This window comes from Lissotriton helveticus, chromosome 3_2, assembly GCF_964261635.1.
Source record: "Lissotriton helveticus chromosome 3_2, aLisHel1.1, whole genome shotgun sequence".
Taxonomy (NCBI): Eukaryota; Metazoa; Chordata; class Amphibia; order Caudata; family Salamandridae; genus Lissotriton; species Lissotriton helveticus.
The window spans coordinates 487,583,468-487,608,894 of NC_136062.1; the positions used below are offsets into that span (position 1 = coordinate 487,583,468).

General features: G+C 52.5%; 1 protein-coding gene across 4 annotated transcripts in view; it reads left to right on the top strand.

The window, feature by feature from the left end:
- LOC144826085 (para-nitrobenzyl esterase-like) overlaps positions 1 to 25,427 on the top strand; it is a 370,560-nt gene that overhangs the window by 313,456 nt on the left and 31,677 nt on the right. For all 4 annotated transcript variants that reach the window (XM_078684441.1, XM_078684442.1, XM_078684439.1 and 1 more), the window contains exon 4: positions 214 to 410. In XM_078684441.1, the coding sequence (XP_078540567.1) occupies positions 214 to 410 (197 nt within the window). The remainder of the gene's footprint in view (positions 1 to 213; positions 411 to 25,427) is intronic.

The following is a 25,427-nucleotide window of genomic DNA, read 5'->3' on the forward strand; positions in this document are numbered from 1 at the left end:
CTTCTCCATCTCCGCTCCTGGCATGTCTTCTTCTCCCGGTCTCTACTGGTCACCTCCATCTCCGCTCCTGGCATGTCTTCTTCTCCCGGTCTCTACTGGTCTTCTCCATCTCCGCTCCAGTCATATCTGCTTCTCCTAGTCTCTACTGGCCTTCTCCATCTCCACTCCTCCCCTGTCTGCCCTCCCTTGCCTCATGCTCCCCTGTCTTTGCAGGAGGGACCTCGGTGTGGACGATGATGACGTCTCCTCTTGCGAAAGGCCTTTTCCATGGCGCTATTGACATGAGTGGGTCCTACGTATACACTGCGACCATGGCCCAGGCGGAGAAGGACAACCAGATCTTCTTGAAGAACACGGGCTGCAAGGACCTGCAGTGTTTGAGAGCTCTGACCCCAGACAAAATCCTAAAGGTAAAATATTATCTGTACCCTCCCCCTATCCACAGTCAGCGTGCCCCCTCCCCCACCCACAAACAGGACTTGCAGGAACTGAAACTGTGGAGATAGCCTTGTGTTTCACCCCCACATACTAGTCGACTGAGTGATTCCTGGCTGGTGACCCAGCATAGTGTGAGCCAGACTTGAGTAATGTATGCATGGGTGCCCTGGAGCTCAGCGAAGCCTTATTTACCACCTGCAAGAAGGGACCGGGGTAGGTGGGGAGAGGGGAGAGGTTTGGGAGAGGGGAATGAGAAAATGAGGTGGAAAAGGGGGCGGTCCTGCACCGTTCTGCTCAGTCCATCAACTCAAGCCCCAGATCTGTCGCCGCATGGACCCCGGGTCAACCAGATAGTGTTAGTTGGGGAGGTTCATAGCAGTTTACTCCCAGCATTCTCTCTGATGGATCACTGAACTGTGACTTTGTAACCAGCCAGAGAAGATGTGGTGATGGATAAAAGTGAAAGGGAAACACTGCAGTACGTCAGCATCTTGACACTCATGAGCAATATGGGTTGACTGGAAAATCACTAATAGCTAATTAAGAAATGCACTATTGTCATCTCGCAATGTCGTCCTACTAGCTGTTGTAGAAGGGAAAACTCTAAACCTGTAACCTGAGGCAGCATAGAGGTGAGACATCAATGAGGAGGGGACGCCTTCTGCAGGATAGAGGTGGGACACTGATGAGGAGGGGGCGCCCTCTGCAGGATAGAGGTGAGACATCAATGAGGAGGGGACGCCCTCTGCAGGATAGAGGTGGAACTCCAATGAGCAGGAGCGCCCTCTGCAGGACAGAGGTGGGACACTGATGAGGAGGGGGCGCCCTCTGCAGGATAGAGGTGGGACACTGATGAGGAGGGGGCGCCCTCTGCAGGATAGAGTTGGGTCACCAATGAGGAGGAGCGTCCTCTGCAGGATAGAGGTGGGACACCGATGAGGAGGGGGCGCCCTCTGCAGGATAGAGGCGGGACACCGATGAGGAGGGGGCGCACTCTGCAGGATAGAGGTGGGACACTGATGAGGAGGGGGCGCCCTCTGCAGGATAGAGGTGAGACATCAATGAGGAGGGGGCGCCCTCTGCAGGATAGAGGTGGAACTCCAATGAGCAGGAGCGCCCTCTGCAGGACAGAGGTGGGACACCAATGAGAAGAAGCGCCCTCTGCAGGATAGAGGTGGGACACCAATGAGAAGGAGCGCCCTCTGCAGGACAGAGGTGGGACACCAATGAGAAGGAGCGCCCTCTGCAGGACAGAGGTGGGACACCAATGAGGAGGGGCGCCCTCTGCAGGATATAGGTGGGACACCGATGTGGAGGGGACGCCCTCTGCAGGATAGAGGTGGGACACTGATGAGAAGGGGTGCCCTCTGCAGGATAGAGGTGGGACACTGATGAGGAGGGGGCACCCTCTGCAGGATAGAGGTGAGACACCGATGAGGAGGGGGCGCCCACTGCAGGATAGAGGTGGGACACCAATGAGGAGGGGACGCCCTCTGCAGGATAGAGGTGAGACACCAATGAGGAGGGGACGCCCTCTGCAGGATAGAGGTGGGACACTAATGAGGAGGGGACGCACTCTGCAGGATAGAGGTGGGACATCAATGAGAAGGGGGCGCCCTCTGCAGGATAGAGGTGAGACACCGATGAGGAGGGCCGCCCTCTGCAGGATAGAGGTGCATTAAGGGCCTTGTTGAAGTTGCAGAGCTGGCCTAGTGTGGGTTGGAGGAGTTCCCTTCCATGGATTGTATCACTGAGGATGCATTGGTGGTCTTGCATTCAGGGCCTTGTTGAAGTTGCAGAGCTGGCCTAGCGTGGGTTGCAGGAGTTCCCTTCCATGGGTTGTATCACTGAGGATGCATTGGTGGTCTTGCATTCATGGCATTGTTGAAGTTGCAGAGCTGGCCTAGCGTGGGTTGCGGGAGTTCCCTTCCATGGGTTGTATCACTGAGGATGCATTGGTTACTCTTGCATTCAGGGCCTTGTTGAAGTTGCAGGGCTGGCCTAGTGTGGGTTGCAGGAGTTCCCGTCCATGGATTGTATCACTGAGGATGCATTGGTGGTCTTGCATTCAGGGCCTTGTTGAAGTTGCAGAGCTGGCCTAGCGTGGGTTGCAGGAGTTCCCTGCCATGGGTTGTATCACTGAGGATGCATTGGTGATCTTGCATTCAGGGCCTTGTTGCAGAGCTGGCCTAGCGTGGGTTGCAGGAGTTGCCTTCCATGGGTTGTATCATTGAGGATGCTTTGGTGGTCTTGCATTCAGGGCCTTGTTGAAGTTGCAGAGCTGGCATAGCGTGGGTTGCAGGAGTTCCCTTCCATGGGTTGTATCACTGAGGATGCATTGGTTACTCTTGCATTCAGGGCCTTGTTGAAGTTGCAGAGCTGGCCTAGCGTGGGTTGCAGGAGTTCCCTTCCATGGGTTGTATCACTGAGGATGCATTGGTGGTCTTGTATTCAGGGCCTTGTTGAAGTTGCAGAGCTGGCCTAGCGTGGGTTGCAGGAGTTCCCTTCCATGGGTTGTATCACTAAGGATGCATTGGTGGTCTTGCATTCACTGCCTTGTTGAAATTGCAGAGCTGGCCTAGCGTGGGTTGCATCACTGAGGATGCATTGGTGGTGCCTGCATTCAGGGCCTTGTTGAAGTTGCTGGGCTGGCCTCGCGTGGGTTGCAGGAGTTCCCTTCCATGGGTTGTATCACTGAGGATGCATTGGTGGTTTTGCATTCAGGGCCTTGTTGAAGCTGCAGAGCTGGCGTGGCGTGGGTTGCAGGAGTTCCCTTCCATGGGTTGTATCACTGAGGATGCATTGGTTGTTTTGCATTCAGGGCCTTGTTGAAGTTGCAGAGCTGGCCTAGCGTGGGTTGCAGGAGTTCCCTTCCATGGATTGTATCACTGAGGATGCATTGGTGGTGCCTGCATTCACTGCCTTGTTGAAGTTGCAGAGCTGGCCCCGCGTGGGTTGCAGGAGTTCCCTTCCATGGGTTGTATCACTGAGGATGCATTGGTGGTCTTGCATTCAGGGCCTTGTTGAAGCTGCAGAGCTGGCATGGGTTGCAGGAGTTCCCTTCCATGGGTTGTATCATTGAGGATGCATTGGTGGTCTTGCATTCAGGGCCTTGTTGAAGTTGCAGATCTGGCCTAGCGTGTGTTGCAGGAGTTCTCTTCCATGGGTTGTATCACTGAGGATGCATTGGTGGTCTCGCATTCAGGGCCTTGTTGAAGTTGCAGAGCTGGCCTAGCGTGGGTTGCAGGAGTTCCCTTCCATGGATTGTATCACTGAGGATGCATTTGTGGTGCCTGCATTCAGGGCCTTGTTGAAGTTGTAGAGCTGGCCTAGCGTGGGTTGCAGGAGTTCCATTCCATGGATTGTATCACTGAGGATGCATTGGTGGTCTTGCATTCAGGGCCTTGTTGAAGTTGCAGAGCTGGCCTAGCGTGGGTTGCAGGAGTTCCTTCCTTGAGTGTATCACTGAGGATGCATTGGTTACTCTTGCATTCAGGGCCTTGTTGAAGTTGCAGGGCTGGCCTAGCGTGTGTTGCAGGAGTTCTCTTCCATGGGTTGTATCACTGAGGATGCATTGGTGGTCTTGCATTCAAGGCCTTGTTGAAGTTGCAGAGCTGCCTAGCGGGGGTTGCAGGAGTTCCCTTCCATGGGTTGTGTCACTGAGGATGCATTGGTGGTCTTGCATTCCGTGCCTTGTTGAAGTTGCAGAGCTGGCCTAGCGTGGGTTGCAGGAGTTCCCTTCCATGGATTTTATCACTGAGGATGCATTGGTGGTCTTGCATTCAGGGCCTTGTTGAAGTTGCAGAGCTGGCCTAGCGTGGGTTGCAGGAGTTCCTTCCTTGAGTGTATCACTGAGGATGCATTGGTTACTCTTGCATTCAGGGCCTTGTTGAAGTTGCAGGGCTGGCCTAGCGTGTGTTGCAGGAGTTCTCTTCCATGGGTTGTATCACTGAGGATGCATTGGTGGTCTTGCATTCAAGGCCTTGTTGAAGTTGCAGAGCTGCCTAGCGGGGGTTGCAGGAGTTCCCTTCCATGGGTTGTGTCACTGAGGATGCATTGGTGATCTTGTATTCAGGGCTTTGTTGAAGTTGCAGAGCTGGCCTAGCATGGGTTGCAGGTGTTCCCTTCCATGGATTGTATCTCTGAGGATGCATTGGTGATCTCGCATTCAGGGCCTTGTTGAGTTGCAGGGCTGGCCTAGCGTGGGTTGCAGGAGTTCCCTTCCATGGATTTATCACTGAGGATGCATTGGTGGTATCTTATTCAAGGCCTTGTTGAAGTTGCAGAGCTGCCCAGCGGGGGTTGCAGGAGTTCCCTTCCATGGGTTGTATCACTGAGGATGCATTGGTGGTCTTGTATTCATGGCTTTGTTGAAGTTGCAGAGCTGGCCTAGCGTGGGTTGCAGGAGTTCCCTTCCATGAATTGTATCACTGAGGATGCATTGGTGGTCTTGCATTCAGGGCCTTGTTGAAGTTGTAGAGCTGGCCTCGCGTGGGTTGCAGGAGTTCCCTTCCATGAGTTGTATCACTGAGGATGCATTGGTGCTGCCTGCATTCACTGCCTTGTTGAAGTTGCAGAGGTGGCCTAGCGTGGGTTGCAGGAGTTCCCTTCCATGGATTGTTTCACTGAGGATGCATTGGTGGTCTTGCATTCAGGGCCTTGTTGAAGTTTCTGAGCTGGCCTAGCATGGGTTGGAGGAGTTCCCTTCCATGGATTGTATCACTGAGGATGCATTTGTGCTCTTGAATTCAGGGCCTTGTTGCAGAGCTGGCCTAGCGTGGGTTTGCAAGAGTTCCCTTCCATGGATTGTATCACTGAGGATGCATTGGTGGTCTTCCATTCAGGGCCTTCTTGAAGTTGCAGGGCTGGCCTAGCTTGGGTTGCAGGAGTTCCCTTCCATGGGTTGTATCACTGAGGATGCATTGGTGGTCTTGCATTCAAGGTCTTGTTGAACTTGCAGGGCTGGCCTAGCATGGGTTGCAGGAGTTCCCTTCCATGGATTGTATCACTGAGGATGCAGTGGTGGTCTTGCATTCAGGGCCTTGTTGAAGTAGCAGGGCTGGCCTAGCGTGGGTTGAAGGAGTTCCCTTCCATGGGTTGTGTCACTGAGGATGCATTGGTTGTTTTGCATTCAGAGCCTTGTTGAAGTTGAAAAGCTGGCCTAGCGTGGGTTGCAGGACTTCCCTTCCATGGGTTGTATCACTGAGGATGCATTGGTGGTCCTGCATTCAGGGCCTTGTTGAAGTTGCAGAGCTGGCCTAGCGTGGGTTGCAGGAGTTCCCTTCCATGGGTTTTATCACTGAGGATGCATTCGTGGTCTTGCATTTGTTGCCTTGTTGAAGTCGCAGAGCTGGCCTAGCGTGTGTTGCAGGAGTTCCCTTCCATGGATTGTATCACTGAGGATGCATTGGTGGTCTCGCATTCGGGGCCTTGTTGAAGTTGCAGAGCTGACCTAGCATGGGTTGCAGGAGTTCCCGTCCATGGATTGTATCACTGAGGATGCATTGGTGGTCTTGCATTCAGGGCCTTGTTGAAGCTGCAGAGCTGGCCTAGTGTGGGTTGCAGGAGTTCCCTTCCATGGATTGTATCACTGAGGATGCATTGGTGGTCTTGCATTCAGGGCCTTGTTGAAGCTGCAGAGCTGGCCTAGCGTGGGTTGCAGGAGTTCCCTTACATGGATTGTATCACTGAGGATGCATTGGTGGTCTTGCATTCAGGACCTTGTTGAAGTTGCAGAGCTGGCGTGGCGTGGGTTGCAGGAGTTCCCTTCCATGGGTTGTATCACTGAGGATGCATTGGTGATCTTGCATTGAGGACCTTGTTGAAGTTGCAGAGCTGGCCTAGCGTGGGTTGCCGGAGTTCCCTTCCATGGGTTGTATCACTGAGGATGCATTGGTTACTCTTGCATTCAGGGCCTTGTTGAAGTTGCAGAGCTGGCCTAGCGGGGGTTTTAGGAGTTCCCTTCCATGGGTAGTATCATTGAGGATGCATTGGTAGTCTTGCATTCAGGGCCTTGTTGAAGTTGCAGAGCTGGCCTAGCGTGGGTTGCAGGAGTTCCCTTCCATGGATTTTATCACTGAGGATGCATTGGTGGTCTTGCATTCAGGGCCTTGTTGAAGCTGCAGAGCTGGCATAGCCTTGGTTGCAGGTGTTCCCTTCCATGGATTGTATTACTGAGGATGCATTGGTGGTGCCTGCATTCACTGCCTTGTTGAAGTTGGCGAGCTGGCCTAGCGTGGGTTGCAGGAGTTCCCTTCCGTGGATTGTATCACTGAGGATGCATTGGTGGTGTTGCATTCAGGGCCTTGTTGAAGTTGCAGAGCTGGCCTCGCGTGGGTTGCAGGAGTTCCCTTCCATGGGTTGTATCACTGAGGATGCATTACTGGGCTTATATTCAGGGCCTTTTTGAAGTTGCAGAGCTGGCCTAGCATGGGTTGCAGGAGTTCCCTTCCATGGATTGTATCACTGAGGATGCATTGGTTACTCTCGCATTCTTGGCCTTGTTGAAGTTGCAGAGCTGGCCTAGCGTGGGCTGCAGGAGTTCCCTTCTATGGATTGTATCACTGAGGATGCATTGGTGGTGCCTGCATTCAGGGCCTTGTTGAAGTTGCAGAGCTGGCCTAGCGTGGGTGGCAGGAGTTCCCTTCCATATATTGTATCACTGAGGATGCATTGGTGGTCTTGCATTCAGGGCCTCGTTGAAGTTGCAGAGCTAGCCTAGCGTGGGTGGCAGGAGTTCCCTTCCATGGGTTGTATCACTGAGGATGCATTGGTGGTCTTGCATTCAGGGCCTTGTTGAAGTTGTAGAGCTGGCCTAGCGTGGGTTGCAGGAGTTCCCTTCCATGGGTTGTATCACTGAGGATGCATTGGTGATCTTGCATTCAGGGCCTTCTTGAAGTTGCAGGGCTGGCCTCGCGTGGGTTGCAGGAGTTCCCTTCCATGGGTTGTATCACTGAGGATGCATTGGTGGTCTTGCATTCAGGGCCTTGTTGAAGCTGCAGAGCTGGCGTGGGTTGCAGGAGTTCCCTTCCATGGGTTGTATCACTGAGGATGCATTGGTTGTTTTGCATTCAGGGCCTTGTTGAAGTTGCAGAGCTGGCCTAGCGTGGGTTGCAGGAGTTCCCTTCCATGGATTGTATCACTGAGGATGCATTGGTGATCTTGCATTCAGGGCCTTGTTGAAGTTGCAGAGCTGGCCTCGCGTGGGTTGCAGGAGTTCCCTTCCATGGGTTGTATCACTGAGGATGCATTGGTGATCTTGCATTCAGGGCCTTGTTGAAGTTGCAGAGCTGGCCTAGCGTGGGTTGCAGGAGTTCGCTTCCATGGATTGTATCACTGACGATGCATTGGTGATCTTGCATTCAGGGCCTTGTTGCAGAGCTGGCCTAGCGTGGGTTGCAGGAGTTCCCTTCCATGGGTTGTATCACTGAGGATGCATTGGTGGTGCCTGCATTCAGGGCCTTGTTGAAACTGCAGGGCTGGCCTAGCGTAGGTTGCAGGAGTTCCCTTCCATGGGTTGTATCACTGAGGATGCATTGGCGTTCTTGCATTCAGGGCCTTGTTGAAGTTGCAGAGCTGGCCTAGCATGGGTTGCAGGAGTTCCCTTCCATGGGTTGTATCACTGAGGATGCATTGGCGTTCTTGCATTCAGGGCCTTGTTGAAGTTGCAGAGCTGGCCTTGCGTGGGTTGCAGAAGTTCCTTCCATGGGTTGTATCACTGAGGATGCATTGGTGGTCTTGTATTCAGGGCCTTGTTGGAGTTGCAGAGGTGGCCTAGCGTGGGTTGCAGGAGTTCCCTTCCATGGGTTGTATCACTGAGGATGCATTGGCGTTCTTGCATTCAGGGCCTTGTTGAAGTTGCAGAGCTGGCCTTGCGTGGGTTGCAGAAGTTCCTTCCATGGGTTGTATCACTGAGGATGCATTGGTGGACTTGCATTCAGGGCCTTGTTGAAGTTGCAGAGCTGGCCTAGCGTGGGTTGCAGGAGTTCCCTTCCATGGGTTGTATCACTGAGGATGCATTGGTGGGCTTGTATTCAGGGCCTTGCTGATGTTGCAGAGCTGGCCTAGCGTGGGTTGCAGGAGTTCCCTTCCATGGGTTGTATCACTGAGGATGCATTGATGGTCTTGTATTCAGGGCCTTGCTGATGTTGCAGAGCTGGCCTAGCGTGGGTTGCAGGAGTTCCCTTCCATGGGTTGTATCACTGAGGATGCATTGGTGGTCTTGCATTCCGTGCCTTGTTGAAGTTGCAGAGCTGGCCTAGCGTGGGTTGCAGGAGTTCCCTTCCATGGGTTGTATCACTGAGGATGCATTGGTGATCTTGCATTCAGGGCCTTGCTGATGTTGCAGAGCTGGCCTAGCGTGGGTTGCAGGAGTTCCCTTCCATGGGTTGTATCACTGAGGATGCATTGGTGGTCTTGCATTCCGTGCCTTGTTGAAGTTGCAGAGCTGGCCTAGCGTGGGTTGCAGGAGTTCCCTTCCATGGGTTGTATCACTGAGGATGCATTGGTGATCTTGCATTCAGGGCCTTGCTGATGTTGCAGAGCTGGCCTAGCATGGGTTGCAGGAGTTCCCTTCCATGGGTTGTATCACTGAGGATGCATTGGTGGTCTCACATTCAGGGCCTTGTTGAAGTTGCAGAGCTGGCCTAGCGTGGGTTCCAGGAGTTCCCTTCCATGGGTTGTATCGCTGAGGATGCATTGGTGGTCTTGCATTCCGTGCCTTGTTGAAGTTGCAGAGCTGGCCTAGCGTGGGTTGCAGGAGTTCCCTTCCATGGGTTTTATCACTGAGGATGCATTGGTGGTCTTGCATTCAGGGCCTTGTTGATGTTGCAGAGCTGGCCTAGCGTGGGTTGCAGGAGTTCCCTTCCATGGATTGTATCACTGAGGATGCATTGGTGGTCTCGCATTCAGGTCCTTGCTGAAGTTGCAGAGCTGGCCTAGCGTGGGTTGCAGGAGTTCCCTTCCATGGATTGTATCACTGAGGATGCATTGGTGGTCTCGCATTCAGGGCCTTGTTGAAGTTGCAGAGCTGGCCTAGCGTGGGTTGCAGGAGTTCCCTTCCATGGATTGTTTCACTGAGGATGCATTGGTGGTCGTGCATTCAGGTCCTTGCTGAAGTTGCAGAGCTGGCCTAGCGTGGGTTGCAGGAGTTGCCTTCAATGGATTGTATCACTGAGGATGCATTGGTGGTCTCGCATTCAGGGCCTTGTTGAAGTTGCAGAGCTGGCGTGGCGTGGGTTGCAGGAGTTCCCTTCCATGGGTTGTATTACTGAGGATGCATTGGTGGTCTTGCATTCATGGCCTTGTTAAAGTTGCAGAGCTGGCCTAGCGTGGGTTGCAGGAGTTCCCTTCCAAGGATTGTATCATTGAGGATGCATTGGTGGTCTCGCATTCAGGGCCTTGTTGAAGTTGCAGAGCTGGCCTAGCGTGGGTTGCAGGAGTTCCCTTCCATGGGTTGTATCACTGAGGATGCATTGGTGGTCTCACATTCCGTGCCTTGTTGAAGTTGCAGAGCTGGCCTAGCATGGGTTGCAGGAGTTCCCTTCCATGGGTTGTATCACTGAGGATGCATTGGTGGTCTTGCATTCAGGGCCTTGTTGATGTTGCAGAGCTGGCCTAGCGTGGGTTGCAGGAGTTCCCTTCCATGGATTGTATCACTGAGGATGCTTTGGTGGTCTTGCATTCAGGGCCTTGTTGAAGTTGCAGGGCTGGCCTAGCGTGGGTTGCAGGAGTTCCCTTTCATGGGTTGTATCACTGAGGATGCATTGCTGGTCTTGCATTCAGGGCCTTGTTGAAGTTGCAGAGCTGGCCTAGCAAGGGTTGCAGGAGTTCCCTTCCATGGATTGTATCACTGAGGATGCATTGGTGGTCTTGCATTCAGGGCCTTGTTGAAGTTGCAAAGCTGGCCTAGCGTGGGTTGCAGGAGTTCCCTTCCATAGGTTGAATCAATGAGGATGCTTTGGTGGTCTTGCATTCAGGGCCTTGTTGAAGTTGCAGGGCTGGCCTAGCGTGGGTTGCAGGAGTTCCCTTCCGTGGATTGTATCACTGAGAATGCATTACTGGTCTTATATTCAGAGCCTTGTTGAAGTTGCAGAGCTGGCCTAGCATGGGTTTCAGGAGTTCCCTTTCATGGATTGTATCACTGAGGATGCATTGGTGGTCTTGCATTCAGGGTCTTGTTGAAGTTGCAGAGCTGCCGTATCGTGGGTTGCAGGAGTTCCCTTCCGTGGATTGTATCACTGAGGATGCATTGGTGGTCTTGCATTCAGGGTCTTGTTGAAGTTGCAGAGCTGCCGTATCGTGGGTTGCAGGAGTTCCCTTCCGTGGATTGTATCACTGAGGATGCATTGGTGGTCTTGCATTCAGGGCCTTGTTGAAGTTGCAGGGCTGGCCTAGCATGGGTTGCAGGAGTTCCCTTCCGTGGATTGTATCACTGAGGATGCATTGGTGGTCTTGCATTCAGGGCCTTGTTGAAGCTGCAGAGCTGGCCTAGCGTGGGTTGCAGGAGTTCCCTTACATGGATTGTATCACTGAGGATGCATTGGTGGTCTTGCATTCAGGACCTTGTTGAAGTTGCAGAGCTGGCGTGGCGTGGGTTGCAGGAGTTCCCTTCCATGGGTTGTATCACTGAGGATGCATTGGTGATCTTGCATTCAGGACCTTGTTGAAGTTGCAGAGCTGGCCTAGTGTGGGTTGCCGGAGTTCCCTTCCATGGGTTGTATCACTGAGGATGCATTGGTTACTCTTGCATTCAGGGCCTTGTTGAAGTTGCAGAGCTGGCCTAGCGGGGGTTTTAGGAGTTCCCTTCCATGGGTAGTATCATTGAGGATGCATTGGTAGTCTTGCATTCAGGGCCTTGTTGAAGTTGCAGAGCTGGCCTAGCGTGGGTTGCAGGAGTTCCCTTCCATGGATTTTATCACTGAGGATGCATTGGTGGTCTTGCATTCAGGGCCTTGTTGAAGCTGCAGAGCTGGCATAGCCTTGGTTGCAGGTGTTCCCTTCCATGGATTGTATTACTGAGGATGCATTGGTGGTGCCTGCATTCACTGCCTTGTTGAAGTTGGCGAGCTGGCCTAGCGTGGGTTGCAGGAGTTCCCTTCCGTGGATTGTATCACTGAGGATGCATTGGTGGTGTTGCATTCAGGGCCTTGTTGAAGTTGCAGAGCTGGCCTCGCGTGGGTTGCAGGAGTTCCCTTCCATGGGTTGTATCACTGAGGATGCATTACTGGGCTTATATTCAGGGCCTTTTTGAAGTTGCAGAGCTGGCCTAGCATGGGTTGCAGGAGTTCCCTTCCATGGATTGTATCACTGAGGATGCATTGGTTACTCTCGCATTCTTGGCCTTGTTGAAGTTGCAGAGCTGGCCTAGCGTGGGCTGCAGGAGTTCCCTTTTATGGATTGTATCACTGAGGATGCATTGGTGCCTGCATTCAGGGCCTTGTTGAAGTTGCAGAGCTGGCCTAGCGTGGGTGGCAGGAGTTCCCTTCCATGGATTGTATCACTGAGGATGCATTGGTGGTCTTGCATTCAGGGCCTCGTTGAAGTTGCAGAGCTAGCCTAGCGTGGGTGGCAGGAGTTCCCTTCCATGGGTTGTATCACTGAGGATGCATTGGTGGTCTTGCATTCAGGGCCTTGTTGAAGTTGTAGAGCTGGCCTAGCGTGGGTTGCAGGAGTTCCCTTCCATGGGTTGTATCACTGAGGATGCATGGGTGATCTTGCATTCAGGGCCTTCTTGAAGTTGCAGGGCTGGCCTCGCGTGGGTTGCAGGAGTTCCCTTCCATGGGTTGTATCACTGAGGATGCATTGGTGGTCTTGCATTCAGGGCCTTGTTGAAGCTGCAGAGCTGGCGTGGGTTGCAGGAGTTCCCTTCCATGGGTTGTATCACTGAGGATGCATTGGTTGTTTTGCATTCAGGGCCTTGTTGAAGTTGCAGAGCTGGCCTAGCGTGGGTTGCAGGAGTTCCCTTCCATGGATTGTATCACTGAGGATGGATTGGTGATCTTGCATTCAGGGCCTTGTTGAAGTTGCAGAGCTGGCCTCGCGTGGGTTGCAGGAGTTCCCTTCCATGGGTTGTATCACTGAGGATGCATTGGTGATCTTGCATTCAGGGCCTTGTTGAAGTTGCAGAGCTGGCCTAGCGTGGGTTGCAGGAGTTCCCTTCCATGGATTGTATCACTGACGATGCATTGGTGATCTTGCATTCAGGGCCTTGTTGCAGAGCTGGCCTAGCGTGGGTTGCAGGAGTTCCCTTCCATGGGTTGTATCACTGAGGATGCATTGGTGGTGCCTGCATTCAGGGCCTTGTTGAAACTGCAGGGCTGGCCTAGCGTAGGTTGCAGGAGTTCCCTTCCATGGGTTGTATCACTGAGGATGCATTGGCGTTCTTGCATTCAGGGCCTTGTTGAAGTTGCAGAGCTGGCCTAGCATGGGTTGCAGGAGTTCCCTTCCATGGGTTGTATCACTGAGGATGCATTGGCGTTCTTGCATTCAGGGCCTTGTTGAAGTTGCAGAGCTGGCCTTGCGTGGGTTGCAGAAGTTCCTTCCATGGGTTGTATCACTGAGGATGCATTGGTGGTCTTGTATTCAGGGCCTTGTTGGAGTTGCAGAGGTGGCCTAGCGTGGGTTGCAGGAGTTCCCTTCCATGGGTTGTATCACTGAGGATGCATTGGCGTTCTTGCATTCAGGGCCTTGTTGAAGTTGCAGAGCTGGCCTTGTGTGGGTTGCAGAAGTTCCTTCCATGGGTTGTATCACTGAGGATGCATTGGTGGACTTGCATTCAGGGCCTTGTTGAAGTTGCAGAGCTGGCCTAGCGTGGGTTGCAGGAGTTCCCTTCCATGGGTTGTATCACTGAGGATGCATTGGTGGGCTTGTATTCAGGGCCTTGCTGATGTTGCAGAGCTGGCCTAGCGTGGGTTGCAGGAGTTCCCTTCCATGGGTTGTATCACTGAGGATGCATTGATGGTCTTGTATTCAGGGCCTTGCTGATGTTGCAGAGCTGGCCTAGCGTGGGTTGCAGGAGTTCCCTTCCATGGGTTGTATCACTGAGGATGCATTGGTGGTCTTGCATTCCGTGCCTTGTTGAAGTTGCAGAGCTGGCCTAGCGTGGGTTGCAGGAGTTCCCTTCCATGGGTTGTATCACTGAGGATGCATTGGTGATCTTGCATTCAGGGCCTTGCTGATGTTGCAGAGCTGGCCTAGCGTGGGTTGCAGGAGTTCCCTTCCATGGGTTGTATCACTGAGGATGCATTGGTGGTCTTGCATTCCGTGCCTTGTTGAAGTTGCAGAGCTGGCCTAGCGTGGGTTGCAGGAGTTCCCTTCCATGGGTTGTATCACTGAGGATGCATTGGTGATCTTGCATTCAGGGCCTTGCTGATGTTGCAGAGCTGGCCTAGCATGGGTTGCAGGAGTTCCCTTCCATGGGTTGTATCACTGAGGATGCATTGGTGGTCTCACATTCAGGGCCTTGTTGAAGTTGCAGAGCTGGCCTAGCGTGGGTTCCAGGAGTTCCCTTCCATGGGTTGTATCGCTGAGGATGCATTGGTGGTCTTGCATTCCGTGCCTTGTTGAAGTTGCAGAGCTGGCCTAGCGTGGGTTGCAGGAGTTCCCTTCCATGGGTTTTATCACTGAGGATGCATTGGTGGTCTTGCATTCAGGGCCTTGTTGATGTTGCAGAGCTGGCCTAGCGTGGGTTGCAGGAGTTCCCTTCCATGGATTGTATCACTGAGGATGCATTGGTGGTCTCGCATTCAGGTCCTTGCTGAAGTTGCAGAGCTGGCCTAGCGTGGGTTGCAGGAGTTCCCTTCCATGGATTGTATCACTGAGGATGCATTGGTGGTCTCGCATTCAGGGCCTTGTTGAAGTTGCAGAGCTGGCCTAGCGTGGGTTGCAGGAGTTCCCTTCCATGGATTGTTTCACTGAGGATGCATTGGTGGTCGTGCATTCAGGTCCTTGCTGAAGTTGCAGAGCTGGCCTAGCGTGGGTTGCAGGAGTTGCCTTCAATGGATTGTATCACTGAGGATGCATTGGTGGTCTCGCATTCAGGGCCTTGTTGAAGTTGCAGAGCTGGCGTGGCGTGGGTTGCAGGAGTTCCCTTCCATGGGTTGTATTACTGAGGATGCATTGGTGGTCTTGCATTCATGGCCTTGTTAAAGTTGCAGAGCTGGCCTAGCGTGGGTTGCAGGAGTTCCCTTCCAAGGATTGTATCATCGAGGATGCATTGGTGGTCTCGCATTCAGGGCCTTGTTGAAGTTGCAGAGCTGGCCTAGCGTGGGTTGCAGGAGTTCCCTTCCATGGGTTGTATCACTGAGGATGCATTGGTGGTCTCACATTCCGTGCCTTGTTGAAGTTGCAGAGCTGGCCTAGCATGGGTTGCAGGAGTTCCCTTCCATGGGTTGTATCACTGAGGATGCATTGGTGGTCTTGCATTCAGGGCCTTGTTGATGTTGCAGAGCTGGCCTAGCGTGGGTTGCAGGAGTTCCCTTCCATGGATTGTATCACTGAGGATGCATTGTTTACTCTTACATTCAGGGCCTTGTTGAAGTTGCCGAGCTGGCCTAGCGTGGGTCGCAAGAGTTCCCTTCCATGGATTGTATCACTGAGGATGCTTTGGTGGTCTTGCATTCAGGGCCTTGTTGAAGTTGCAGGGCTGGCCTAGCGTGGGTTGCAGGAGTTCCCTTTCATGGGTTGTATCACTGAGGATGCATTGCTGGTCTTGCATTCAGGGCCTTGTTGAAGTTGCAGAGCTGGCCTAGCAAGGGTTGCAGGAGTTCCCTTCCATGGATTGTATCACTGAGGATGCATTGGTGGTCTTGCATTCAGGGCCTTGTTGAAGTTGCAAAGCTGGCCTAGCGTGGGTTGCAGGAGTTCCCTTCCATAGGTTGAATCAATGAGGATGCTTTGGTGGTCTTGCATTCAGGGCCTTGTTGAAGTTGCAGGGCTGGCCTAGCGTGGGTTTCAGGAGTTCCCTTTCATGGATTGTATCACTGAGGATGCATTGGTGGTCTTGCATTCAGGGTCTTGTTGAAGTTGCAGAGCTGCCGTATCGTGGGTTGCAGGAGTTCCCTTCCGTGGATTGTATCACTGAGGATGCATTGGTGGTCTTGCATTCAGGGTCTTGTTGAAGTTGCAGAGCTGCCGTATCGTGGGTTGCAGGAGTTCCCTTCTGTGGATTGTATCACTGAGGATGCATTGGTGGTCTTGCATTCAGGGCCTTGTTGAAGTTGCAGGGCTGGCCTAGCATGGGTTGCAGGAGTTCCCTTCCGTGGATTGTATCACTGAGGATGCATTACTGGTCTTATATTCAGAGCCTTGTTGAAGTTGCAGAGCTGGCCTAGCATGGGTTGCAGGAGTTCCCTTCCGTGGATTGTATCACTGAGGATGCATTACTGGTCTTATATTCAGAGCCTTGTTGAAGTTGCAGAGCTGGCCTAGCATGGGTTGCAGGAGTTCCCTTTCATGGATTGTATCACTGAGGATGCATTGGTGGTCTTGCATTCAGGGTCTTGTTGAAGTTGCAGAGCTGCCGTATCGTGGGTTGCAGGAGTTCCCTTCCGTGGATTGTATCACTGAGGATGCATTGGTGGTCTTGCATTCAGGGTCTTGTTGAAGTTGCAGAGCTGCCGTATCGTGGGTTGCAGGAGTTCCCTTCCATGGATTGTATCACTGAGGATGCATTGGTGGTCTTGCATTCAGGGTCTTGTTGAAGTTGCAAAGCTGGCCTAGCGTGGGTTGCAGGAGTTCCCTTCCATGGATTGTATCACTGAGGATGCATTGTTTACTCTTACATTCAGGGCCTTGTTGAAGTTGCCGAGCTGGCCTAGCGTGGGTCGCAAGAGTTCCCTTCCATGGATTGTATCACTGAGGATGCTTTGGTGGTCTTGCATTCAGGGCCTTGTTGAAGTTGCAGGGCTGGCCTAGCGTGGGTTGCAGGAGTTCCCTTTCATGGGTTGTATCACTGAGGATGCATTGCTGGTCTTGCATTCAGGGCCTTGTTGAAGTTGCAGAGCTGGCCTAGCAAGGGTTGCAGGAGTTCCCTTCCATGGATTGTATCACTGAGGATACATTGGTGGTCTTGCATTCAGGGCCTTGTTGAAGTTGCAAAGCTGGCCTAGCGTGGGTTGCAGGAGTTCCCTTCCATAGGTTGAATCAATGAGGATGCTTTGGTGGTCTTGCATTCAGGGCCTTGTTGAAGTTGCAGGGCTGGCCTAGCGTGGGTTGCAGGAGTTCCCTTCCGTGGATTGTATCACTGAGGATGCATTACTGGTCTTATATTCAGAGCCTTGTTGAAGTTGCAGAGCTGGCCTAGCATGGGTTTCAGGAGTTCCCTTTCATGGATTGTATCACTGAGGATGCATTGGTGGTCTTGCATTCAGGGTCTTGTTGAAGTTGCAGAGCTGCCGTATCGTGGGTTGCAGGAGTTCCCTTCCGTGGATTGTATCACAGAGGATGCATTGGTGGTCTTGCATTCAGGGTCTTGTTGAAGTTGCAGAGCTGCCGTATCGTGGGTTGCAGGAGTTCCCTTCCGTGGATTGTATCACTGAGGATGCATTGGTGGTCTTGCATTCAGGGCCTTGTTGAAGTTGCAGGGCTGGCCTAGCATGGGTTGCAGGAGTACCCTTCCGTGGATTGTATCACTGAGGATGCATTACTGGTCTTATATTCAGAGCCTTGTTGAAGTTGCAGAGCTGGCCTAGCATGGGTTGCAGGAGTTCCCTTCCGTGGATTGTATCACTGAGGATGCATTACTGGTCTTATATTCAGAGCCTTGTTGAAGTTGCAGAGCTGGCCTAGCATGGGTTGCAGGAGTTCTCTTTCATGGATTGTATCACTGAGGATGCATTGGTGGTCTTGCATTCAGGGTCTTGTTGAAGTTGCAGAGCTGCCGTATCGTGGGTTGCAGGAGTTCCCTTCCGTGGATTGTATCACTGAGGATGCATTGGTGGTCTTGCATTCAGGGTCTTGTTGAAGTTGCAGAGCTGCCGTATCGTGGGTTGCAGGAGTTCCCTTCCATGGATTGTATCACTGAGGATGCATTGGTGGTCTTGCATTCAGGGTCTTGTTGAAGTTGCAAAGCTGGCCTAGCGTGGGTTGCAGGAGTTCCCTTCCATGGATTGTATCACTGAGGATGCATTGTTTACTCTTACATTCAGGGCCTTGTTGAAGTTGCCGAGCTGGCCTAGCGTGGGTCGCAAGAGTTCCCTTCCATGGATTGTATCACTGAGGATGCTTTGGTGGTCTTGCATTCAGGGCTTTGTTGAAGTTGCAGGGCTGGCCTAGCGTGGGTTGCAGGAGTTCCCTTTCATGGGTTGTATCACTGAGGATGCATTGGCGTTCTTGCATTCAGGGCCTTGTTGAAGTTGCAGAGCTGGCCTTGCGTGGGTTGCAGAAGTTCCTTCCATGGGTTGTATCACTGAGGATGCATTGGTGGTCTTGTATTCAGGGCCTTGTTGAAGTTGCAGGGCTGGCCTAGCGTGGGTTGCAGGAGTTCCCTTCCGTGGATTGTATCACTGAGGATGCATTACTGGTCTTATATTCAGAGCCTTGTTGAAGTTGCAGAGCTGGCCTAGCATGGGTTTCAGGAGTTCCCTTTCATGGATTGTATCACTGAGGATGCATTGGTGGTCTTGCATTCAGGGTCTTGTTGAAGTTGCAGAGCTGCCGTATCGTGGGTTGCAGGAGTTCCCTTCCGTGGATTGTATCACAGAGGATGCATTGGTGGTCTTGCATTCAGGGTCTTGTTGAAGTTGCAGAGCTGCCGTATCGTGGGTTGCAGGAGTTCCCTTCCGTGGATTGTATCACTGAGGATGCATTGGTGGTCTTGCATTCAGGGCCTTGTTGAAGTTGCAGGGCTGGCCTAGCATGGGTTGCAGGAGTACCCTTCCGTGGATTGTATCACTGAGGATGCATTACTGGTCTTATATTCAGAGCCTTGTTGAAGTTGCAGAGCTGGCCTAGCATGGGTTGCAGGAGTTCCCTTCCGTGGATTGTATCACTGAGGATGCATTACTGGTCTTATATTCAGAGCCTTGTTGAAGTTGCAGAGCTGGCCTAGCATGGGTTGCAGGAGTTCTCTTTCATGGATTGTATCACTGAGGATGCATTGGTGGTCTTGCATTCAGGGTCTTGTTGAAGTTGCAGAGCTGCCGTATCGTGGGTTGCAGGAGTTCCCTTCCGTGGATTGTATCACTGAGGATGCATTGGTGGTCTTGCATTCAGGGTCTTGTTGAAGTTGCAGAGCTGCCGTATCGTGGGTTGCAGGAGTTCCCTTCCATGGATTGTATCACTGAGGATGCATTGGTGGTCTTGCATTCAGGGTCTTGTTGAAGTTGCAAAGCTGGCCTAGCGTGGGTTGCAGGAGTTCCCTTCCATGGATTGTATCACTGAGGATGCATTGTTTACTCTTACATTCAGGGCCTTGTTGAAGTTGCCGAGCTGGCCTAGCGTGGGTCGCAAGAGTTCCCTTCCATGGATTGTATCACTGAGGATGCTTTGGTGGTCTTGCATTCAGGGCTTTGTTGAAGTTGCAGGGCTGGCCTAGCGTGGGTTGCAGGAGTTCCCTTTCATGGGTTGTATCACTGAGGATGCATTGGCGTTCTTGCATTCAGGGCCTTGTTGAAGTTGCAGAGCTGGCCTTGCGTGGGTTGCAGAAGTTCCTTCCATGGGTTGTATCACTGAGGATGCATTGGTGGTCTTGTATTCAGGGCCTTGTTGGAGTTGCAGAGGTGGCCTAGCGTGGGTTGCAGGAGTTCCCTTCCATGGGTTGTATCACTGAGGATGCATTGGCGTTCTTGCATTCAGGGCCTTGTTGAAGTTGCAGAGCTGGCCTTGCGTGGGTTGCAGAAGTTCCTTCCATGGGTTGTATCACTGAGGATGCATTGGTGGACTTGCATTCAGGGCCTTGTTGAAGTTGCAGAGCTGGCCTAGCGTGGGTTGCAGGAGTTCCCTTCCATGGGTTGTATCACTGAGGATGCATTGGTGGGCTTGTATTCAGGGCCTTGCTGATGTTGCAGAGCTGGCCTAGCGTGGGTTGCAGGAGTTCCCTTCCATGGGTTGTATCACTGAGGATGCATTGGTGGTCTTGCATTCCGTGCCTTGTTGAAGTTGCAGAGCTGGCCTAGCGTGGGTTGCAGGAGTTCCCTTCCATGGGTTGTATCACTGAGGATTCATTGGTGATCTTGCATTCAGGGCCTTGCTGATGTTGCAGAGCTGGCCTAGCGTGGGTTGCAGGAGTTCCCTTCCATGGGTTGTATCTCTGAGGATGCATTGGTGGTCTTGCATTCCGTGCCTTGTTGAAGTTGCAGAGCTGGCCTAGCGTGGGTTGCAGGAGTTCCCTTCCATGGGTTGTATCACTGAGGATGCATTGGTGATCTTGCATTCAGGGCCTTGCTGATGTTGCAGAGCTGGCCTAGCATGGGTTGCAGGAGTTCCCTTCCATGGGTTGTATCACTGAGGATGCATTGGTGGTCTCACATTCAGGGCCTTGTTGAAGTTGCAGAGCTGGCCTAGCGTGGGTTCCAGGAGTTCCCTTCCATGGGTTGTATCGCTGAGGATGCATTGGTGGTCTTGCATTCCGTGCCTTGTTGAAGTTGCAGAGCTGGCCTAGCGTGGCTTGCAGGAGTTCCCTTCCATGGGTTTTATCACTGAGGATGCATTGGTGGTCTTGCATTCAGGGCCTTGTTGATGTTGCAGAGCTGGCCTAGCGTGGGTTGCAGGAGTTCCCTTCCATGGATTGTTTCACTGAGGATGCATTGGTGGTCTCGCATTCAGGGCCTTGTTGAAGTTGCAGAGCTGGCCTAGTGTGGGTTGCAGGAGTTCCCTTCCATGGATTGTATCACTGAGGATGCATTGATGGTCTCGCATTCAGGGCCTTGTTGAAGTTGCAGAGCTGGCCTAGCGTGGGTTGCAGGAGTTCCCTTCCATGGATTGTTTCACTGAGGATGCATTGGTGGTCGTGCATTCAGGTCCTTGCTGAAGTTGCAGAGCTGGCCTAGCATGGGTTGCAGGAGTTGCCTTCAATGGATTGTATCACTGAGGATGCATTGATGGTCTCGCATTCAGGGCCTTGTTGAAGTTGCAGAGCTGGCGTGGCGTGGGTTGCAGGAGTTCCCTTCCATGGGTTGTATTACTGAGGATGCATTGGTGGTCTTGCATTCATGGCCTTGTTGAAGTTGCAGAGCTGGCCTAGCGTGGGTTGCAGGAGTTCCCTTCCAAGGATTGTATCATTGAGGATGCATTGGTGGTCTCGCATTCAGGGCCTTGTTGAAGTTGCAGAGCTGGCCTAGCATGGGTTGCAGGAGTTCCCTTCCATGGGTTGTATCACTGAGGATGCATTGGTGGTCTCACATTCCGTGCCTTGTTGAAGTTGCAGAGCTGGCCTAGCATGGGTTGCAGGAGTTCCCTTCCATGCGTTGTATCACTGAGGATGCATTGGTGGTCTTGCATTCAGGGCCTTGTTGATGTTGCAGAGCTGGCCTAGCGTGGGTTGCAGGAGTTCCCTTCCATGGATTGTATCACTGAGGATGCATTGTTTACTCTTACATTCAGGTCCTTGTTGAAGTTGCCGAGCTAGCCTAGCGTGGGTCGCAAGAGTTCTCTTCCATGGATTGTATCACTGAGGATGCTTTGGTGGTCTTGCATTCAGGGCCTTGTTGAAGTTGCAGGGCTGGCCTAGCGTGGGTTGCAGGAGTTCCCTTTCATGGGTTGTATCACTGAGGATGCATTGCTGGTCTTGCATTCAGGGCCTTGTTGAAGTTGCAGAGCTGCACTAGCAAGGGTTGCAGGAGTTCCCTTCCATGGATTGTATCACTGAGGATGCATTGGTGGTCTTGCATTCAGGGCCTTGTTGAAGTTGCAAAGCTGGCCTAGCGTGGGTTGCAGGAGTTCCCTTCCATAGGTTGAATCAATGAGGATGCATTGGTGGTCTTGCATTCAGGGCCTTGTTGAAGTTGCAAAGCTGGCCTAGCGTGGGTTGCAGGAGTTCCCTTCCATGGGTTGTATCACTGAGGATGCATTGGCGTTCTTGCATTCAGGGCCTTGTTGAAGTTGCAGAGCTGGCCTTGCGTGGGTTGCAGAAGTTCCTTCCATGGGTTGTATCACTGAGGATGCATTGGTGGACTTGCATTCAGGGCCTTGTTGAAGTTGCAGAGCTGGCCTAGCGTGGGTTGCAGGAGTTCCCTTCCATGGGTTGTATCACTGAGGATGCATTGGTGGGCTTGTATTCAGGGCCTTGCTGATGTTGCAGAGCTGGCCTAGCGTGGGTTGCAGGAGTTCCCTTCCATGGGTTGTATCACTGAGGATGCATTGGTGGTCTTGCATTCCGTGCCTTGTTGAAGTTGCAGAGCTGGCCTAGCGTGGGTTGCAGGAGTTCCCTTCCATGGGTTGTATCACTGAGGATTCATTGGTGATCTTGCATTCAGGGCCTTGCTGATGTTGCAGAGCTGGCCTAGCGTGGGTTGCAGGAGTTCCCTTCCATGGGTTGTATCTCTGAGGATGCATTGGTGGTCTTGCATTCCGTGCCTTGTTGAAGTTGCAGAGCTGGCCTAGCGTGGGTTGCAGGAGTTCCCTTCCATGGGTTGTATCACTGAGGATGCATTGGTGATCTTGCATTCAGGGCCTTGCTGATGTTGCAGAGCTGGCCTAGCATGGGTTGCAGGAGTTCCCTTCCATGGGTTGTATCACTGAGGATGCATTGGTGGTCTCACATTCAGGGCCTTGTTGAAGTTGCAGAGCTGGCCTAGCGTGGGTTCCAGGAGTTCCCTTCCATGGGTTGTATCGCTGAGGATGCATTGGTGGTCTTGCATTCCGTGCCTTGTTGAAGTTGCAGAGCTGGCCTAGCGTGGCTTGCAGGAGTTCCCTTCCATGGGTTTTATCACTGAGGATGCATTGGTGGTCTTGCATTCAGGGCCTTGTTGATGTTGCAGAGCTGGCCTAGCGTGGGTTGCAGGAGTTCCCTTCCATGGATTGTTTCACTGAGGATGCATTGGTGGTCTCGCATTCAGGGCCTTGTTGAAGTTGCAGAGCTGGCCTAGTGTGGGTTGCAGGAGTTCCCTTCCATGGATTGTATCACTGAGGATGCATTGATGGTCTCGCATTCAGGGCCTTGTTGAAGTTGCAGAGCTGGCCTAGCGTGGGTTGCAGGAGTTCCCTTCCATGGATTGTTTCACTGAGGATGCATTGGTGGTCGTGCATTCAGGTCCTTGCTGAAGTTGCAGAGCTGGCCTAGCATGGGTTGCAGGAGTTGCCTTCAATGGATTGTATCACTGAGGATGCATTGGTGGTCTCGCATTCAGGGCCTTGTTGAAGTTGCAGAGCTGGCGTGGCGTGGGTTGCAGGAGTTCCCTTCCATGGGTTGTATTACTGAGGATGCATTGGTGGTCTTGCATTCATGGCCTTGTTGAAGTTGCAGAGCTGGCCTAGCGTGGGTTGCAGGAGTTCCCTTCCAAGGATTGTATCATTGAGGATGCATTGGTGGTCTCGCATTCAGGGCCTTGTTGAAGTTGCAGAGCTGGCCTAGCATGGGTTGCAGGAGTTCCCTTCCATGGGTTGTATCACTGAGGATGCATTGGTGGTCTCACATTCCGTGCCTTGTTGAAGTTGCAGAGCTGGCCTAGCATGGGTTGCAGGAGTTCCCTTCCATGCGTTGTATCACTGAGGATGCATTGGTGGTCTTGCATTCAGGGCCTTGTTGATGTTGCAGAGCTGGCCTAGCGTGGGTTGCAGGAGTTCCCTTCCATGGATTGTATCACTGAGGATGCATTGTTTACTCTTACATTCAGGTCCTTGTTGAAGTTGCCGAGCTAGCCTAGCGTGGGTCGCAAGAGTTCTCTTCCATGGATTGTATCACTGAGGATGCTTTGGTGGTCTTGCATTCAGGGCCTTGTTGAAGTTGCAGGGCTGGCCTAGCGTGGGTTGCAGGAGTTCCCTTTCATGGGTTGTATCACTGAGGATGCATTGCTGGTCTTGCATTCAGGGCCTTGTTGAAGTTGCAGAGCTGCACTAGCAAGGGTTGCAGGAGTTCCCTTCCATGGATTGTATCACTGAGGATGCATTGGTGGTCTTGCATTCAGGGCCTTGTTGAAGTTGCAAAGCTGGCCTAGCGTGGGTTGCAGGAGTTCCCTTCCATAGGTTGAATCAATGAGGATGCATTGGTGGTCTTGCATTCAGGGCCTTGTTGAAGTTGCAAAGCTGGCCTAGCGTGGGTTGCAGGAGTTCCCTTCCATGGGTTGTATCACTGAGGATGCATTGGTGGACTCACATTCAGGGCCTTGTTGAAGTTGCAGAGCTGGCCTAGCATGGGTTGCAGGAGTTCCCTTTCATGGATTGTATCACTGAGGATGCATTGGTGGTCTTGCATTCAGGGTCTTGTTGAAGTTGCAGAGCTGGCCTAGCATGGGTTGCAGGAGTTCCCTTCCGTGGATTGTATCACTGAGGATGCATTACTGGTCTTATATTCAGAGCCTTGTTGAAGTTGCAGAGCTGGCCTAGCATGGGTTGCAGGAGTTCCCTTCCGTGGATTGTATCACTGAGGATGCATTACTGGTCTTATATTCAGAGCCTTGTTGAAGTTGCAGAGCTGGCCTAGCATGGGTTGCAGGAGTTCCCTTTCATGGATTGTATCACTGAGGATGCATTGGTGGTCTTGCATTCAGGGTCTTGTTGAAGTTGCAGAACTGCCGTATCGTGGGTTGCAGGAGTTCCCTTCCGTGGATTGTATCACTGAGGATGCATTGGTGGTCTTGCATTCAGGGTCTTGTTGAAGTTGCAGAGCTGCCGTATCGTGGGTTGCAGGAGTTCCCTTCGATGGATTGTATCACTGAGGATGCATTGGTGGTCTTGCATTCAGGGTCTTGTTGAAGTTGCAGAGCTGGCCTAGCGTGGGTTGCAGGAGTTCCCTTCCATGGATTGTATCACTGAGGATGCATTGTTTACTCTTACATTCAGGGCCTTGTTGAAGTTGCCGAGCTGGCCTAGCGTGGGTCACAAGAGTTCCCTTCCATGGATTGTATCACTGAGGATGCTTTGGTGGTCTTGCATTCAGGGCCTTGTTGAAGTTGCAGGGCTGGCCTAGCGTGGGTTGCAGGAGTTCCCTTTCATGGGTTGTATCACAGAGGATGCATTGCTGGTCTTGCATTCAGGGCCTTGTTGAAGTTGCAGAGCTGGCCTAGCAAGGGTTGCAGGAGTTCCCTTCCATGGATTGTATCACTGAGGATGCATTGGTGGTCTTGCATTCAGGGCCTTGTTGAAGTTGCAAAGCTGGCCTAGCGTGGGTTGCAGGAGTTCCCTTCCATAGGTTGAATCAATGAGGATGCATTGGCGGTCTTGCATTCAGGGCCTTGTTGAAGTTGCAGAGCTGCCGTATCGTGGGTTGCAGGAGTTCCCTTCCGTGGATTGCATCACTGAGGATGCATTGGTGGTCTTGCATTCAGGGCCTTGTTGAAGTTGCAGAGCTGGCCTAGCATGGGTTGCAGGAGTTCCCTTCCGTGGATTGTATCACTGAGGATGCATTACTGGTCTTATATTCAGAGCCTTGTTGAAGTTGCAGAGCTGGCCTAGCATGGGTTGCAGGGGTTCCCTTCCGTGGATTGTATCACTGAGGATGCATTACTGGTCTTATATTCAGAGCCTTGTTGAAGTTGCAGAGCTGGCCTAGCATGGGTTGCAGGAGTTCCCTTCCGTGGATTGTATCACTGAGGATGCATTACTGGTCTTATATTCAGAGCCTTGTTGAAGTTGCAGAGCTGGCCTAGCATGGGTTGCAGGAGTTCCCTTTCATGGATTGTATCACTGAGGATGCATTGGTGGTCTTGCATTCAGGGTCTTGTTGAAGTTGCAGAGCTGCCGTATCGTGGGTTGCAGGAGTTCCCTTCCGTGGATTGTATCACTGAGGATGCATTGGTGGTCTTGCATTCAGGGTCTTGTTGAAGTTGCAGAGCTGCCGTATCGTGGGTTGCAGGAGTTCCCTTCCATGGATTGTATCACTGAGGATGCATTGG